General features: G+C 45.1%; 1 protein-coding gene across 1 annotated transcript; it reads left to right on the forward strand.

The window, feature by feature from the left end:
- Positions 1 to 6,998: 6,998 nt before the first annotated feature.
- Positions 6,999 to 8,288, forward strand: LOC146813368 (uncharacterized). The gene has a single exon (XM_085615393.1). The coding sequence runs from the start codon at positions 6,999 to 7,001 to the stop codon at positions 8,256 to 8,258; it is 1,260 nt and encodes a 419-aa protein (XP_085471519.1). The 3' UTR covers positions 8,259 to 8,288.
- The last annotated feature ends 8,174 nt before the right edge of the window (positions 8,289 to 16,462 follow it).

Here is a 16,462-nt window from a genome sequence, read left to right on the forward strand (position 1 = left end):
CTAACTATGTCCTCATGCAATGACCCATGCACTAACACATGCACTTCTAGATTCCCCTGAACACTACTGATGCAGCCCAGCCATCTCCTTGTCACTAGCCATGCACTCCTCCAATCACCCAGCCAGCACCATGTACTTATCCAATCACTCCGCCAAAACCCAAACACTTATAAATTCATCATGCACTCTCCTTGCAGTATACAAATCATCCAGTCAGTACCCATGTACTCATGCAATGACCTAGGCACTAACACATGCGCAGCTACAATCCCCGGAGCACTACCCATGCAGTCCAGTCATCTCCCTGTCACTGCCTATGCACTCCTTCAATCACCCAATCAGTACCATGTACTTATCCAATCACTCTGTCAAAATCCAAGCACTTATAAATTCACCAAGCTCTCTCCTTGCAGTACTCTTATCATCCAGTCAGTACCCATATTCGTATCCAATCCCATCGCCAAAACCCAAGCACCTAAAAATTCACCATACACTTTCTTTGCAGCACTCTAATCATTCTGTCACTACCCATGCACTCCTGCAATGACCCAGGCACTAACTCATGCACTGCTACAATCCCCTGTGCACTGCCCAGATCACTGACATAATATCGAGAAGGAGAATATCGAACTACCAAAATATAGAAGGAAAAATATAGAATGCCAAAATATCGAATGCCTATATCCAAACAGGTAAGTACAAAAATATTGATTCCTAAATATCGTTGTAAAAAATATAGTTCGTCAAAATATCGAATTTTTTAATGTCTGTATTGCATTTGCCATTTTACACGTTACACGTGCTAAACTGCATATTGACCTCGATTCCATGTGATGCTCTGGTCTTCCATTTTGTTGTACTGCATTTCCATTTTGTGCTGCTCTGACCTGTAGTTACACTTCAGCAGTAACAAACATGTTTTTCACGTAAACCAGTACGAGCTGGTGCAAGACATACCTCGTGAGGTTATTTTGTGCCTTGAGCCTGTTTTTGTGCATTCTATGCTTATCTCTAGGACATAGGGAGGATGCGCTGTGCAAGGCTCTCCAAGGTCGGAGATAGGGAAAGGAATGTCTTTTGCCTCGGCGCACCCAAGCAGAATCTGGCCAGGTCTGTATGGGTGGGTCTGACGCAGAGATGCGGCCAGCACCTATGATGGATGGATGGGCGAGAACGCCTGCTAGAGGGTTCTCGAACGTGTTGATTTAACTATAAAAAGCGGTGTCCGTGAGGTGGAGCTCAGGAACTCAGTCTTGGAGTGGACGCACTCGCGGGACGACTTTGGTGCCCGGAGAGATTACTTCCTGTGCCCCAGTCTCTACAGGGTTTCCGACTTGGTGTTTTCGGTGCTTGGCCAGGGATGTTGAAGACTCCGGTGCAGATGCATCTGGTGAGGTGTTTTGTACATTAACTGTTTATATATCTATATTCCAGATATCATATTTGTGTATATATATGGTGTGGTGTATTCATTATTTCACTTGGTGCCTAAGAACATACTAGCTTCAGTGACTTATTGCCCTTGTCTACGATACTAATAAAGCTCATTTTACCTCCAGAGGAGTGTTGGAGTTTCTGTGTAAGTAAGTGGTGTGCGTAAGTTTAGATTACGCAAGTGGGCAAGGCAATACATTTTGGCGTAGTCGGCAGGATTCGTAAATTACGCGGGGAGGAACATGTTTAAAAAGACAAAAGGTGGTTTTGGTTCGTTGGCACCAAGTGAAATTCCTTTTGCCCCCATGCAGATTCCTGGCTGGGAGGCGACGCCATACTCCGCGCTGGCGCGTGAGTATGCTAAAAGCACAGGATTAAGTGAGAGCTGGTTTGACTGTCTGGGCGAAGCAATGCCAGAAGATGTTTTAAATTGTCTACGGAAAGTTCCTATAGAAAAAGGAAAAGAATTATATACAGTGAGCCGCCGAGGTTGGGCTCTGTTGCATGCCTACCGTCAAGTTTTTGACAAATGCTTATCTCTGCAGCAAGAACAGTTAAGCTTAGAAAAACAACTCGTTGAAGCTAAGAATATGTCTACAATGCTTTCCTGTCAGAATAAGCTATTACAAGACAAATTAGAAACATATCAGACTATAGCAGAACGGGCTGCAGTCCGTGTCGCTGAATACAGATACAAGAAAAGGAGGGGTAGAGTGAGTAAGCGAAAAGTCCATTTAGCGATTGCCAAAGCAGGCTTAGATTTTGATCCATCCACCTGGGACTCTAACATCTGGGAATCATCAGAGTTCTCCTCGGAAGGAGAGCAGCCTTTACAGAGAGAAAGGGAGGAGAAGGTAAATAATAGTAAGAGAGTGGAAGTGCAGCCCATCCTAAGACGGAAACTTCAGTCCGGTCCACATAACTCGCAGGGAATTATGTTAAATAGTCTGGAGGATTTTACCCAACAGGAGATTAGTGATGTTTTAGAGAGATTTAGACAGAAGCCTGGTGAGGCACTGTTAACTTGGATGGTGCGCCTTTATGATCAAGGCGCTTCTGGAGTAATGTTAGACAGTGGAGATGCTGCCAAATTTTGCACTCTCAGTACTGATCCCACTGTGCAGGGACATTTTCGGAATTACAATAGTGATGACCAAATTACCCTGTTGCAGCTAGCCGCACAGGGATGTAGTCATAAGTACCCCACAGATTCAGATTGGCCTGGGAATGAAAAACCATGGTTTACCCTACGAGATGCCTCGCAGAGAATTAAGGAGGAGGGAATGAAGCTGGCAATCCTTATAGGTGAGGCGTATGATTTGATGGGTCAGAGAATGACTGTGTCCGTGCGGAACAAAATCATTCGTTTGGCACCCCCTGCATACAAAGCGGTGATAATGACTCTGTTAATCAATCAAACTGGTAATTCCGTAGGAGAAGTAGTCGAGGCAGTTCGTGAGCTGGGAGAGCTTGGGGAATGGAACAAGCCAGACAGGGCTTCGCGCTCAGAGTCCCGCACTGATAACAACCGAGTAACCCGACGTGATATGTTTTTGGCGCTGTTAAAGGATGGGGTGTCGAGGAGTGAAATTGATGGTATCGAGACCAAAAGCATGTGGGAAATGTACCGTAAGCGAGGACTGGATAAAAAGGAGGGGAGTAGGCTTGTGAATAGAAAAGATAACAAGAAAGTAAGTCGCAGGGAAGCAGAGCCTGAGGAGAAGCACGACAAAGCAGGTCAGGAGAGAGAGAGAGAGAGGGAATCTCATGTGAAAGTGACAAAAGAGAAAGGTTGGGACCGAGATTGTACAGATTCAGATGGGGATCGGGAAAAGGAGGAGTTGTTCCCTAAGGATTACCCGACATTGTATTCAGATCTGCGCCGGGACCTGCGCCGGGCAGATGCAGAGCTGCGCAGGCGAAAGTTAGATTAGGAAATGGGCCAAGCTCCGGTGCAGGGATGGGCTCGCAAAGATAATAGACCACATGTGAGGGTTGAGATCTATTGGAAAAATAGAAATGTTCAGGAGGTGCGAGCTTTAGTAGACACCGGAGCGGAGGCCACACTGATACATGGCAATCCACGAAAATTTAAAGGACAGTATTTCACTATCACGGGTTTGGGTGGACAGGAGACACCAGCAGTGCAAACGGTAATTCAGATGAAAATAGGCAGACTTCCAAAGAAAGCATACACTGTCTTGATCGTGCCCATTCCAGAGTACATTATTGGTATTGACATTTTGAAAGGTATGACCCTATATTTAGATGACGGATGCTATCAGTTTGGGTCAAAGCAGTACCTCTCTGTGGCTGCTGTGAGGGTGGGGCGCTTGAAGATTCCCCCAGTGAAGGTGCCCCAAGCAACGAAAGTGGTGCACATGAAGCAGTACAGGATCCCAGGGGGACATGATGAGATCACTGCAACCATACGAGACTTGGTGGAGGCGGGGGTGGTGAGACCGGTTACCACGGCGTGGAATAACCCTGTGTGGCCCGTGCGCAAACCGGATGGAAGCTGGCGTATGACTGTTGATTACCGCGAGCTGAATAAGCATACGCCCCCATTGACAGCCGCGGTCCCCGACACCATCACTTTGATTGAGAAAATTCAGAAACACAGTGGGACATGGTATGCGGCAATTGATATTGCCAATGCTTTTTTCACGATTCCAATTGCCCCCGAGTCCCAGGAGCAATTCTCCTTCTCGTGGTCTGGTAGACAATTCACCTTTCAATCTTTGCCTCAAGGGTACTTACATAGCCCTACAATCTGTCACCGGTTGGTGGCAGAGCATTTGGATGAGGTGTCAGTCATTCCTGGAGTACAGCTTTGTCATTATATTGATGACGTGTTGATTCAAGGAGAGTCCCAAGAACAGGTGCAGGCTCAGCTAGACAGAATTGTAGAGCATTTGCAGAGCAAAGGGTGGGTGATTAACCCAGAGAAGGTGCAGGGACCCTCCCAAAGTGTGAAGTTTTTGGGTATTCAGTGGCATCAGGGGCATAGAGAGGTGCTGCCACAAGTAAGGCAAAAGATCAAGGAGTTTGCAGTGCCGCGAAACAGGAAGGAGGCGCAGCACTTCATTGGATTGTTTGGTTTTTGGAGACAGCATATTCCCCATTTGAGTCAGATCTTGGCCCCTCTGTACAAGGTTACACGGAAGAAGCATGAGTTTGAGTGGGGGGAGGCCCAGCAACAGGCATTTGAGTCAGCGAAGGAGGCTATACAGCGTGCCCTGGATCTATGGCCCATACGAGAGGGAAGCATTGATTTGAATGTAACAGTCCAGGATCAGTATGCGACCTGGAGCCTGTGGCAAGAACAGGGGAGACAGAAGGTGCCCCTAGGGTTTTGGACAAAGAAACTACCTGATGCTGGAGAGCGGTACACTCCTTTCGAAAAGCAGTTGTTGGCATGTTATTGGGCTCTGGTGGATACCGAGCAATTGACCTTGGGACACAATGTGTTTTTGAGACCTGAAATTCCTATCATGCAATGGGTGATGAGCTCACCCAAGACACACAGGATTGGGCATGCACAGGAGGCTAGCGTCATAAAGTGGAAATGGTACATACAAGACAGGGCACGAGTGGGTCCTAAGGGGACCGCAGTGCTGCATGAGCAAGTGGCGCAAACTCCAGTAGCAGATGCAGAACTGTTGCAAGATGTACCCAAAGTGCGAGAGTCCCCAGTGAAATGGGGCGGGCCATTCTCAGAGTTGTCCGCGGAGGACAAAAAGCATGTGTGGTTTACAGATGGCTCAGCCAGATATGTGGGGACCAAGAGACATTGGAAGGCGGTGTCATACAATCCTGTGACCAAAAAGTTGCTGTCGACTACTGGAGAGGGAAGAAGTAGTCAGTTTGCAGAATTGTACGCGGTTTACCAGGCTTTAAAGCAAGAGCTCCCTGGTACATGTCACATTTATACTGATTCATGGTCCACGGCCAATGGGTTAGCCACTTGGCTTCCCACATGGCATGCTCATAATTGGATGATTCACAATAGGGAGGTTTGGGGAAAAGAGTTGTGGCAGGAGATTTGGGAATTGTTGTCCCAGAGTACAGTCACAGTTTATCATGTTGATGCTCATTGCCCGACTGACTCACTAGAGCGTTGGTGCAATTCCTTTGCAGACCAAGAAGCGAAGATTCGTGAAGCTGAGGTGGCGACGCAGGATTCTGACTTGGTGGGAATGGCTAAATGGGCACATCAGAAAAGCGGACATTTGGGCGAGCGAGCCACTAGCAGGTGGGCAGAAAGTAGAGGGATGCATATTCCCCTAGATTTGATTAAAACTGCGATCATTCACTGTCCCGTTTGTCAGCATACCCAACACAGACCGGTTCCACAGGTAGTGAGAGGCCAGCTAGGCAGAGGGAAGTTGCCAGGGCAAATATGGCAAATTGATTTCATCGGGCCAATGCCAATGAGTCGAGGATGTCAGTATGCCTGCACGGTGGTGGATACCTATTCTGGCTATCTCATCGCCTTTCCATGCAAGAGAGCAACCCAGTCTAACACTCTGAAAACTTTGAATTTGTTGATTTTGTATTACGGAATTCCTTTGCAGGTCCAGAGTGACAATGGGTCACACTTTAAAGGAAAGATGGTGCAAGATTTTTGTGTGCAGCATAACATTGAGTGGATCTATCACATACCCTACTACCCACAGGCAGCGGGTTTGATTGAGAGAATGAATGGTTTGTTGAAAGACCAGTTGAAAAAGTTGTCTGATGGGTCATTGAAGGGGTGGAGGGATCACTTGTCTGATGCATTGCAAATTTTGAACAACCGACCCCTTGCTAATGCAGAAACTCCTTTGATGCGCATGTTGACCCCAGCTTTGCAAATCAAGCCCCATGTGGCCACAAATACGATTCTGTACTGGGAGACAGCTCCCGGAGCCCTAGCTCCATATCGTGCCACACCAGAAGCTGCTGGTCTTGATTTACATGCCCTGAAATTCTATCGACTGCAACCACGAGACATTACCTTGATTGAGACAGGAATTGGAGTTCAAATTCCCCCAGAGCATTTCGGACTGATCGCTCCTCGATCTGGGCTTGCCCTTAAAGGCATCCAGGTTTTGGGAGGGGTGGTCGATGCCGATTACCAGGGGGAGATCAAAGTTATTCTGCTGAACAGTGGAGACAATGATCTGATTGTGCAACCCGGTGACCGAGTTGCCCAAATGGTCATCATGCCGGTTTATGGAGGAAATGTCATGAAGGGGACGGCCCCAGCCCTTCTAACTGTGCGAGGAAAGGGCGGGTTCGGATCTACTGACAAGAACCCAGGGGCGAAAGTATGGGTTGAGTCCCCAAAAAAACCTCCTGAACCTGCAGAATTAATCACTAAAGGAAAGGATAATATCCTTGTCATCATGAGACCCGGACAGGAAAAGTGGGAAAATGTACCTGCTGAAAAATGTTATTTACGAGAGTGATTATACCAGTTTGTTTTCTGTTTCTAGATCACAGTATGGCTTGCCGCTGCGATGCTTGCGCTGTGTGGTCTGTGTTTGGGCGTGTCCGGAGGGGTCCGGGAGGGCCCGGGGATGCCGAAGGCGATCAACCGCCCGAGTCGGATGACAGCATTGTTGCAGCAACCAGATAATATCTGGACCTACTTGGCCGAAAATGTGCTGAACACTTCCCACTTCTGTATGAGAAATCTTCAGAGTACAACTAATATGATATCCACGTGTCTCGTTGCCGTACCTACCCCTGCACGTGTGCTTCTGCATATCTTCAACCAAACTAACTTTGATGGGGTAGTAGAGGAAACTGATGTTCAAACACATCTGAGTCTTTATGAGTACTGTTGTTTTTGCCCGGAGGTTACAGATAATCTCTGGAGGAACATGACCAGTATTGTTACCTACAACATCACTACTGGAGACGTTTGCTATCAACTAACTTGTGACCCTGCCAAAATTGGCAAGTGTGCCCAATTGAAACTAGAGAAAAGCACACAATTGACCACTGATCAACAAACATTATGTCAGTCACGACATGATAGCTTTTGCAGTAATGTTACCAATCATATGGTCTGTAATCATACAGTATTAGCCGCTAGCCATGTTAACCATGTGAAATTATCTAAGGGATGGCTTTTTTCGTGTGGCAATATTTCATACACTTACATACCAGCTAATATAACTGGAGGACCTTGTGCCTTATCACGATTAAGTCTTATGCTTTTTCCTATGCAGACTATCACACATATTCGCTCCCCGAGATCTGCTGTTCAATTACCTGAGGATTGTGATTCTAACATTGACTTGCTTTCCAGGGCAGAGTATACTAGTTTGGCTATTTCCATTGTAGGAGTGCCAGGACTGTCCGTTTATAATGCAAGAACTATTGCTAAACTTGCCTGTTTAATTGCGAAGAATCTCAATCATACTTCTGCCGCTTTAGCTGATTTGCTATTAGATGTTCAAGGAACAAGGAAAGCTGTTTTGCAGAATAGGGCAGCTGTGGATTATTTGTTGTTGAAACACAACCACGGTTGCGAGGACTTTGATGGGCTCTGTTGTTTCAATTTATCTGATCATTCTACATCTATCCATGCACATATTAATGCTTTAAAAGATTTAGTGAAAGGGGTTACCCAAAATGTTGATCAAGGATGGTGGGATTGGTTGTTTGGGTGGCTACCTAATTTTGGACAGCTTCGTTATGTCCTGGGTGTTATCGTAGTGATTATTGGTGTTTCTATTTCATTATGCTGTTGTATTCAATGTATTCCTAATCTTCTCTCCCTTCTTCGTCCCAGATCCATAGTATTTAGACCAATGGGATATGATGGGTGAATCGAGGGTCAAGGGGTGGAATGTATTGCATTTGCCATTTTAAACGTTACACGTGCTAAACTGCATATTGACCTCGATTCCATGTGATGCTCTGGTCTTCCATTTTGTTGTACTGCATTTCCATTTTGTGCTGCTCTGACCTGTAGTTACACTTCAGCAGTAACAAACATGTTTTTCACGTAAACCAGTACGAGCTGGTGCAAGACATACCTCGTGAGGTTATTTTGTGCCTTGAGCCTGTTTTTGTGCATTCTATGCTTATCTCTAGGACATAGGGAGGATGCGCTGTGCAAGGCTCTCCAAGGTCGGAGATAGGGAAAGGAATGTCTTTTGCCTCGGCGCACCCAAGCAGAATCTGGCCAGGTCTGTATGGGTGGGTCTGACGCAGAGATGCGGCCAGCACCTATGATGGATGGATGGGCGAGAACGCCTGCTAGAGGGTTCTCGAACGTGTTGATTTAACTATAAAAAGCGGTGTCCGTGAGGTGGAGCTCAGGAACTCAGTCTTGGAGTGGACGCACTCGCGGGACGACTTTGGTGCCCGGAGAGATTACTTCCTGTGCCCCAGTCTCTACAGGGTTCCCGACTTGGTGTTTTCGGTGCTTGGCCAGGGATGTTGAAGACTCCGGTGCAGATGCATCTGGTGAGGTGTTTTGTACATTAACTGTTTATATATCTATATTCCAGATATCATATTCGTGTATATATATGGTGTGGTGTATTCATTATTTCACTTGGTGCCTAAGAACTTACTAGCTTCAGTGACTTATTGCCCTTGTCTACGATACTAATAAAGCTCATTTTACCTCCAGAGGAGTGTTGGAGTTTCTGTGTAAGTAAGTGGTGTGCGTAAGTTTAGATTACGCAAGTGGGCAAGGCAATACAATGTCTTATAAGTAATGTAAAATTAATGAAATAATACATATAATTAACTGGAAAATACTTTAAAAAACTTAAATAACTTTAACATTAATAAATAATTAATGTAAGTTAAAAAAATTAAATTAATACATATATTAACGTCATATTAATAAAAAATATTCAATTTTTTTTGTGTAGGATAGCGGGCGGGTAAAATTTACTATTACCACTCCAGTAAGTGCAATATTAGGGAAAGTGTTGGATAGCGGGAGGGTAAAAATTACTATTCCCACTCCAGAGAGTGCAACAGTAGGGAAAGCGTTGGATAGCGGGAGGGTATAAATTACTATTCCCACTCCAGAGAGTGCAATAAGAGGGAAAGCATTGGATAGCGTAGGGGTAAAAATTACTATTCCCACTCCAGAGAGTGCAACAGTAGGGAAAGCGTTGGATAGCGGGAGGGTAAAATTTACTATTCCCACTCCAGTGAGTCAAACAGTAGGGAAAGCGTTGGATAGTGTAGGGGTAAAATTTACTATTCCCACTCCAAAGAGTGCAACAGTAGGGAACGCGTTGGATAGCGTAGGGGTAAAGATTACTATTCCCACTCCAGAGAGTGCAACAGTAGGGAAAGCGTTGGATAGCGGGAGGGTAAAATGTACTATTCCCACTCCAGTGAGTGCAACTGTAGGCAAAGCGTTGGATAGCATAGGGGTAAAAATTACTATTCCCACTCCATAGAGCGCAACAGTAGGGAAAGCGTTGGATAGCGCAGGGGTAAAAATTATTATTTCCACTCCAGAGAGTGCAATAGTAGGGAAAGCGGTGGATAGCGTAGGGGTAAAAATTACTATTCCCACTCCAGTGAGTGCAATAGTAGGGAAAGCGTTGGATAGCGTAGGGGTAAAAATTACTATTCCCACTCCAAAGAGTGCAACAGTAGGGAAAGCGTTGGATAGCGTAGGGGTAAAAATTACTATTCCCACTCCAATGAATGCAACAGTAGGGAAAGCGTTGGATAGCGTAGGGGTAAAAATTATTATTCCCACTCCAGTGAGTGCAACAGTAGGGAAAGAGGTGGATAGCGTAGGGGTAAAAATTACTATTCCCACTCCAGTGAGTGCAATAGTAGGGAAAATAATATTTTAATATTTTATTAAAAATAAATTAATTATTAATACCCACATAAAAGTATTAAATTTAATTACCAATTACACAATATTTAGGGGCCGATACCAATCCTGGAAAAAGGCTGTACAAATCATTGTATGGAGCATTTTTCCCGTACAACTCGTACCCGGTAAACTTTTCTTACAACCTAGGAAGTACGATTAGTGCAGAAAGCCTCTTTCCATACAAATCATACAAAAGACCATACAGCTAAAATAAACCAACAATTCTGATCCGGAACAGCTTGCACGCGACGTCTGTATGTATTTAAGCAGCGGTTTCCAGCCCAGCAAGTACAATTCGTCCCTACGGCACTCCGTACGGTTCTTTTCTTACAGGAGCCAAAAACAGCTGTAAAAGCAGAGTCCCCAGGGGTACGAGTCGTACAGGCATACACCCCTGTGCGTTGTGTATGTACGGTGCGTACCCCAACATCGTGTATGTACTGTGCGTACCCCCAACATCGCGCACCCCAACATCGCGTACCCCAACATCGCGTACCCCAACATCGCGTATGTACGCACCATACATACGTGATGTTGGGGTATGCACCGTACATACACAACGCACGGGGGTGTATGCCAGTACGACTCGTACCCCTGTACGACTCGCACCCCAGGAACAACTTTTCCCGGGATACGAGTCGTACAAAGTTTGCTCCGTAGCGGGTAATGGCATTCCCCGTGTACGGGACGTTTTCTTTATAAATTGTAAATTGTAAAGCCGGTCCGGATCGTACTAGTACGGTCGGAATGCATTTTTACAATTTGTATGGAAAAGTGTCCGGGTCCATCTCGTACAACTTTTCCCGATCCGATTTGTACAAATCGGATCGGGAAAAGTTGTATTTTTCCCATACGAATCGTACTTCGCGTGTCGGACGAGACTTGTACGATTTGTATGGTAAAATTTACCGATACGAGTCAGATGGGAAAAAAAAATACAGGATCGGAATCGCCCCCTTAATAATCAATTATTTATAAATACAAATAAATTGTTTTTTTAAATTAATTACCTATTAATAATAAATTAACAACCAATTAATTTTCAATACAAAAAATTATTAAATACAATTAATACCAATTAATAATTAATTAATAATAATTTAATGATCAATATACAAAAATTATTTCTATAATTAATTATTTACAATCAAATTACTTCCCACCATATTCCTCTATAAACCCACAACGCGCTAGAAATAATAATTTAATACAATTAACATAATTATCAATTAAACAATTAATACAAATTAATTACCAATTAATACAAATTATTTAACAATTAATAATTAATCAACAACCAATTAATAATTACCTCATAATAATTACATGACTTCCCACCCTATTCCCCTATAAACCCTCAACCCGCTACAGAAGTAAAACGCCAAATTACATTAAAAATATTTAATAATTCCTAAAAAGTATTATTTTATGTACTATAATTAAATGACTTCCCACCCTAATCCCCTATAAACTAAGCCTGGGCAAAGCACTACGCTACGCTCGCGTAGTTGCGAAGTTTGCGCTACTTTGCACTACGCGAATTACACGTAGCACAGTGCAAACATGCGCAGCGTGGCATTGCGTAGTGCAGCGGTCATTTTTTGCTTGCTCGCGGTCCTCAACATCAAGTTGGCGACCGCGAGCAAGCAAAATGACATCCTGGTGAGACTTTTTCCTTGTTCGCGATCAGCAACATCAAGTTGCCGATCGCGAGCATGGAAAATGAACATCCCGGCGAGATTCTCAACGCGAGGAGGTCAGGTTTCTCATTGCGAGTGGGCGCGTATGCTCGCGACCGCTCGCGATGAGAAACTACCAGTCCGCGTTGAGAAATCTGCAGCTCGAGTAAAAATCTACTCGAGCAGCAGAAAACTACAGCTCGCACTGTGCAAGATGCCGTTTTCAATGACTGCACAGTGCCGGATGCTTGTCCACACTGTGCAATCATTGAAAACGACATCTTGCACTGTGCGAACAGGGTACTACGCAGTTCGCGAAGTGCTACGCGTAGCTTGCGTAGTGCGAAGTGCACTTTGCGTAGCTTCACGTAGTGCAACTTCGCAAACTACGCCCAGGGTTACTATAAACCCACAACCCGCTACGGAATTAAATTACACAAAAATTAAATAACATAAAATTCATTACCTTACAAATATTCAAAAATATATTCCAAAATTAATATTTACTTTTAACACATATACTAACACTTAAAACACTATAAAAAAATCGATATTTTTAACAACTATTTTATGACTGTCGATATTACTTACTTTGATATTATTTAAATCGATATTTCTTACCTGATTTTCAATATTCTTCACCACTATATTTTGGCAATTGGATATTCTGTCCATTCTATATTAAAAACTCGATATTCTGTCCTGTCGATATTTTTAATTCAATATTATGTCTGTTTACCGCACTGCCCATGTAGTCCAGCTATTGCCCTTTCACTACCCATGGACTCCTCCGTTCACCCAGCCAGCAACATGTACTTATGCAATGGACCAGGCACTAACACATGCACTGCTACAATCCTCTGAGCACTTCCCATGCAGACCTCTAACCACCTACACACTACTGATTCACTCCTCCAATTACCCAGTTAGTACCCATGCACTCCCTAAATCCCATTGTCACTACCCATGCACTCTTCCAATCACCTATCCAGCATCATGTACCTATCCAATCACTCCGCCAAATCCCAAGCAGTTATAAAATCACCATGCTCTGTTCTTGCTGTACTCTACTCATCCAGTCCCTACCCATGTACTAATGCAATGACCCAGGCACTAACACATGCACTGGTACAATCCCTCGAGCACTACTGATGCTGTCCAGCCATCTCCTTGTCACTGCCCATGCTCTCTTCCAATCACCCAGCCAGCACCATGTACTTATCCAATCACTCTGCCAAAACCCAAGCGCTTAAAACTTTACCATGGACTCTCCTTGCAGTACTCTAATCATCCAGTCAGTACCCAGGTACTTATGCAATGGCCCAGGCACTAACATATGCACTGCTACAATACTCTGGGCACTACCAATGCAGGCCTCTAACCACCTGCACACTACTGATCCACTCCTGCAATTACCCAGGTAGTACCCATGCACTTCAGCAATCCCCCTGTCACTACCCATGCACTCCTCCTATCACCCATCCAGCATCATGTACTTATCCAATCACTCCACCAAAACCTAAGCACTTATAAATTCACCATGCACTCCCCTGGCAGTACTCTAATCATCCAGTCACTACCAATGTACTCATGCAATGATTCAGGCACTAACACATGCACTGCTACAATTACCTGAGCACTACCCATGCAGTCCAGCCATTTCCCTGTCACTGCTTATGCATTCCTCCAATCACCCAGTTACCACCATGTACTTATCCAATCACTGTGCCAAAATCCAGGCACTTATAAATTCACCATTCTCTCTCCTTGCAGTAGTCTAATCCTCCAGTCACTATCCACGTATTCATGCAATGACCCACGTACTAACTCATCTACTGCTACAATCCCCTGAGCACTACCCATGCAGTCCAGAAATCCCCCTGTCACTACTCATACACTCTTTCAATCACCCAGCCAGCACCATAAATTCACCATGCACTCTTCTTGCAGTACTCTAATAATCCAGTCAGGAACCATGTACCCATGCAATGGCCCGGACACTAACACATGCACTGCTACAATCCCCTTAGCACTTCCTGTGCAGACCTCTTACCACCTACACACTACTGATTCACTCCTCCAATTACCCAGTTAGTACCCATGCACTCCATAAATCCCATTGTCACTACATATGCACTCCTCCAATCACCTATCCAGCATCATGTACCTATACAATCACACCGCCAAAACCCAAGCAGTCATAAAATCACCATGCACTGTCCTTGCTGCACTGTAATCATCCATTCATGCAATGACCCAGGCACTAACACATGCAATGCTACAATCCCCTGAGCACTACTGACGCAGTCCAGCAGTCTCCTTGTCCCTACCCATGCACTCCTCCAATCAGCTAGCCAGCCAGCACCATGTACTTATCCAACCACTCCGCCAAAACCCAAGCACTTATAAATTTACCATGGATTCTCCTTGCAGTACTCTAAACATCCAGTCACTAACAATGTACTCATGCAATGACCCAGGCACTAACACATGCTCTGCTAAAATCCCCAGAGCACTAATCATGGAGTCTAGGCATCTCCTTGTCACTAATCATGCACTCCTCCAATCACCCAGCCAGCACCACGTACTTATCCAATCACTCTGCCAAAACCCATCCAGTCGGTATCCATGTACTTATGCAATGGCCCAGGCACTAACACATGAACTGCTACAATCCCCTGAGCACTATCAATGCAGACCTCTACCCACCTACTCATTACTGATTCACTCCTGCAATTACCCATGTATTACCCATGCACTTCAGCAATCCCTCTGTCACTACCCTTGCACTCCTCCAATCACCCATCTAGCAGCATCATGTATTTATCCAATCATGCCACCAAAACCTAAGCACTTCTGAATTCACCATGCACTCTCCTGGCAGTACTCTAATCATCCAGTCACTACCAATGTACTCATGCAATGACCCAGGCACTAACACATGCACTGCTTCAATTACCTGAGTACTACCCATGCAGTCCAGCCATCTCCCTCTCACTGCTTATGCACTCCCCCAATCACCCAGTCACCACCATGTACTTATCCAATCACTGTGCCAAAATCCAGGCACTTATAAATTCACCATGCTCTCTCCTTGCAGTACTCTAATCATCCAGTCACTATCCGTGCACTCAAGCAAAGACCCAGGTACTAACTCATATACTGCTGCAATCCCCTGAGCACTATCCATGCAGTCCAGCCATAGCCCTCTCACCGCTCATGCACTCTTCCTATCACCCAGCCAGCAACATGTATTTATCCAAATACTCTGCCAAAAGCCAAGCACTTAAAATTCACCATGCACTCTCCTTGCAGTACTCTCTTCATCCAGTCAGTATCCATGTACTTATGCAATGACCCAGGCACTAACACATGCACTGCTACGATCCCCTGTGTACTACCCATGCAGACCTCCAACCTCCTACACAGTACTGATTCACTCCTGCAACTACCCAGGTAGTACCCATGCACTCCAGCAATCTCCCTGTCACAACCCATGCACTCCTCCAATCACCCATCCAGCATCATGTACTTATCCAATCACTCCACCAAAACCCAAGCACTTATAAAATTACCATGCACTCTCATTGTAGCACTCTAATCATCCAGTCACTAACAATGTACTCATGCAATGACCCAGGCACTAACACATGCACTGCTACAATTACCGGAGCCCTACTCATGCAGACCAGCTATCTCCTTGTCACTACCCATGAACTCCTCTAATCACTGAGACAGCACCATGTACTTATCCAATCACACCGCCAAAACCCAAGCACGTATAAATTCACCATGCACTCTCCTTGCAGTACTCTAATCATCCAGTCAGAATCCATGGACTTATGCAATGGCCGAGGCACTGACACATGCACTGCTACAATCCCCTGAGCACTACCAATGCAGACCTCTAACCACCTACACACTACTGATTCACTCCTGCAATTATCCAGGTAGTACCCATGCACTCCAGCAATCTCCCTGTCACTACCCATGCACTGCTCCAATCACCCATCCAGCATCATGTACTTATCCAATCACTCCACCAAAACCCAAGCACTTATAAAATCACCATGCACTCTCCTTGTAGCATTCTAATCATCCAGTCACTAACAATGTACTCATGCAATGACCCAGGCACTAACACAAGCTCTGCTAAAATCACCAGAGCACTAATCATGGAGTCTAGGCATCTCCTTGTCACTACTTATGCACTCCTCCAATCACCCACCCGGCACCATGTACTCATCCAATCACTCTGCCAAACCCATGCACTTATAAATTCACCATGCACTCTCCTTGCAGTACTCTATTCATCCCATCAGTACCCATGTACTCCTGCAATGACCCAGGCACTAACACATGCACTGCTTCAATCCCCTGAGCACTATCCATGCAGTTCCGCCATCGCCCTGTCACTACCCATGCATTCCTCCAATCACCTAGTCAGCATCATGTACTTATCGAATCACTCCACCAAAACCCAAGCAGT

This window comes from Triturus cristatus, chromosome 7 (genome assembly GCF_964204655.1).
Source record: "Triturus cristatus chromosome 7, aTriCri1.1, whole genome shotgun sequence".
Taxonomy (NCBI): Eukaryota; Metazoa; Chordata; class Amphibia; order Caudata; family Salamandridae; genus Triturus; species Triturus cristatus.

What these genes read in the sequence shown, in the direction of transcription:
- LOC146813368 (XM_085615393.1), top strand. Translation starts at nt 6,999, where the DNA reads ATGCCGAAGGCGATCAACCGCCCGAGTCGGATGACAGCATTGTTGCAG.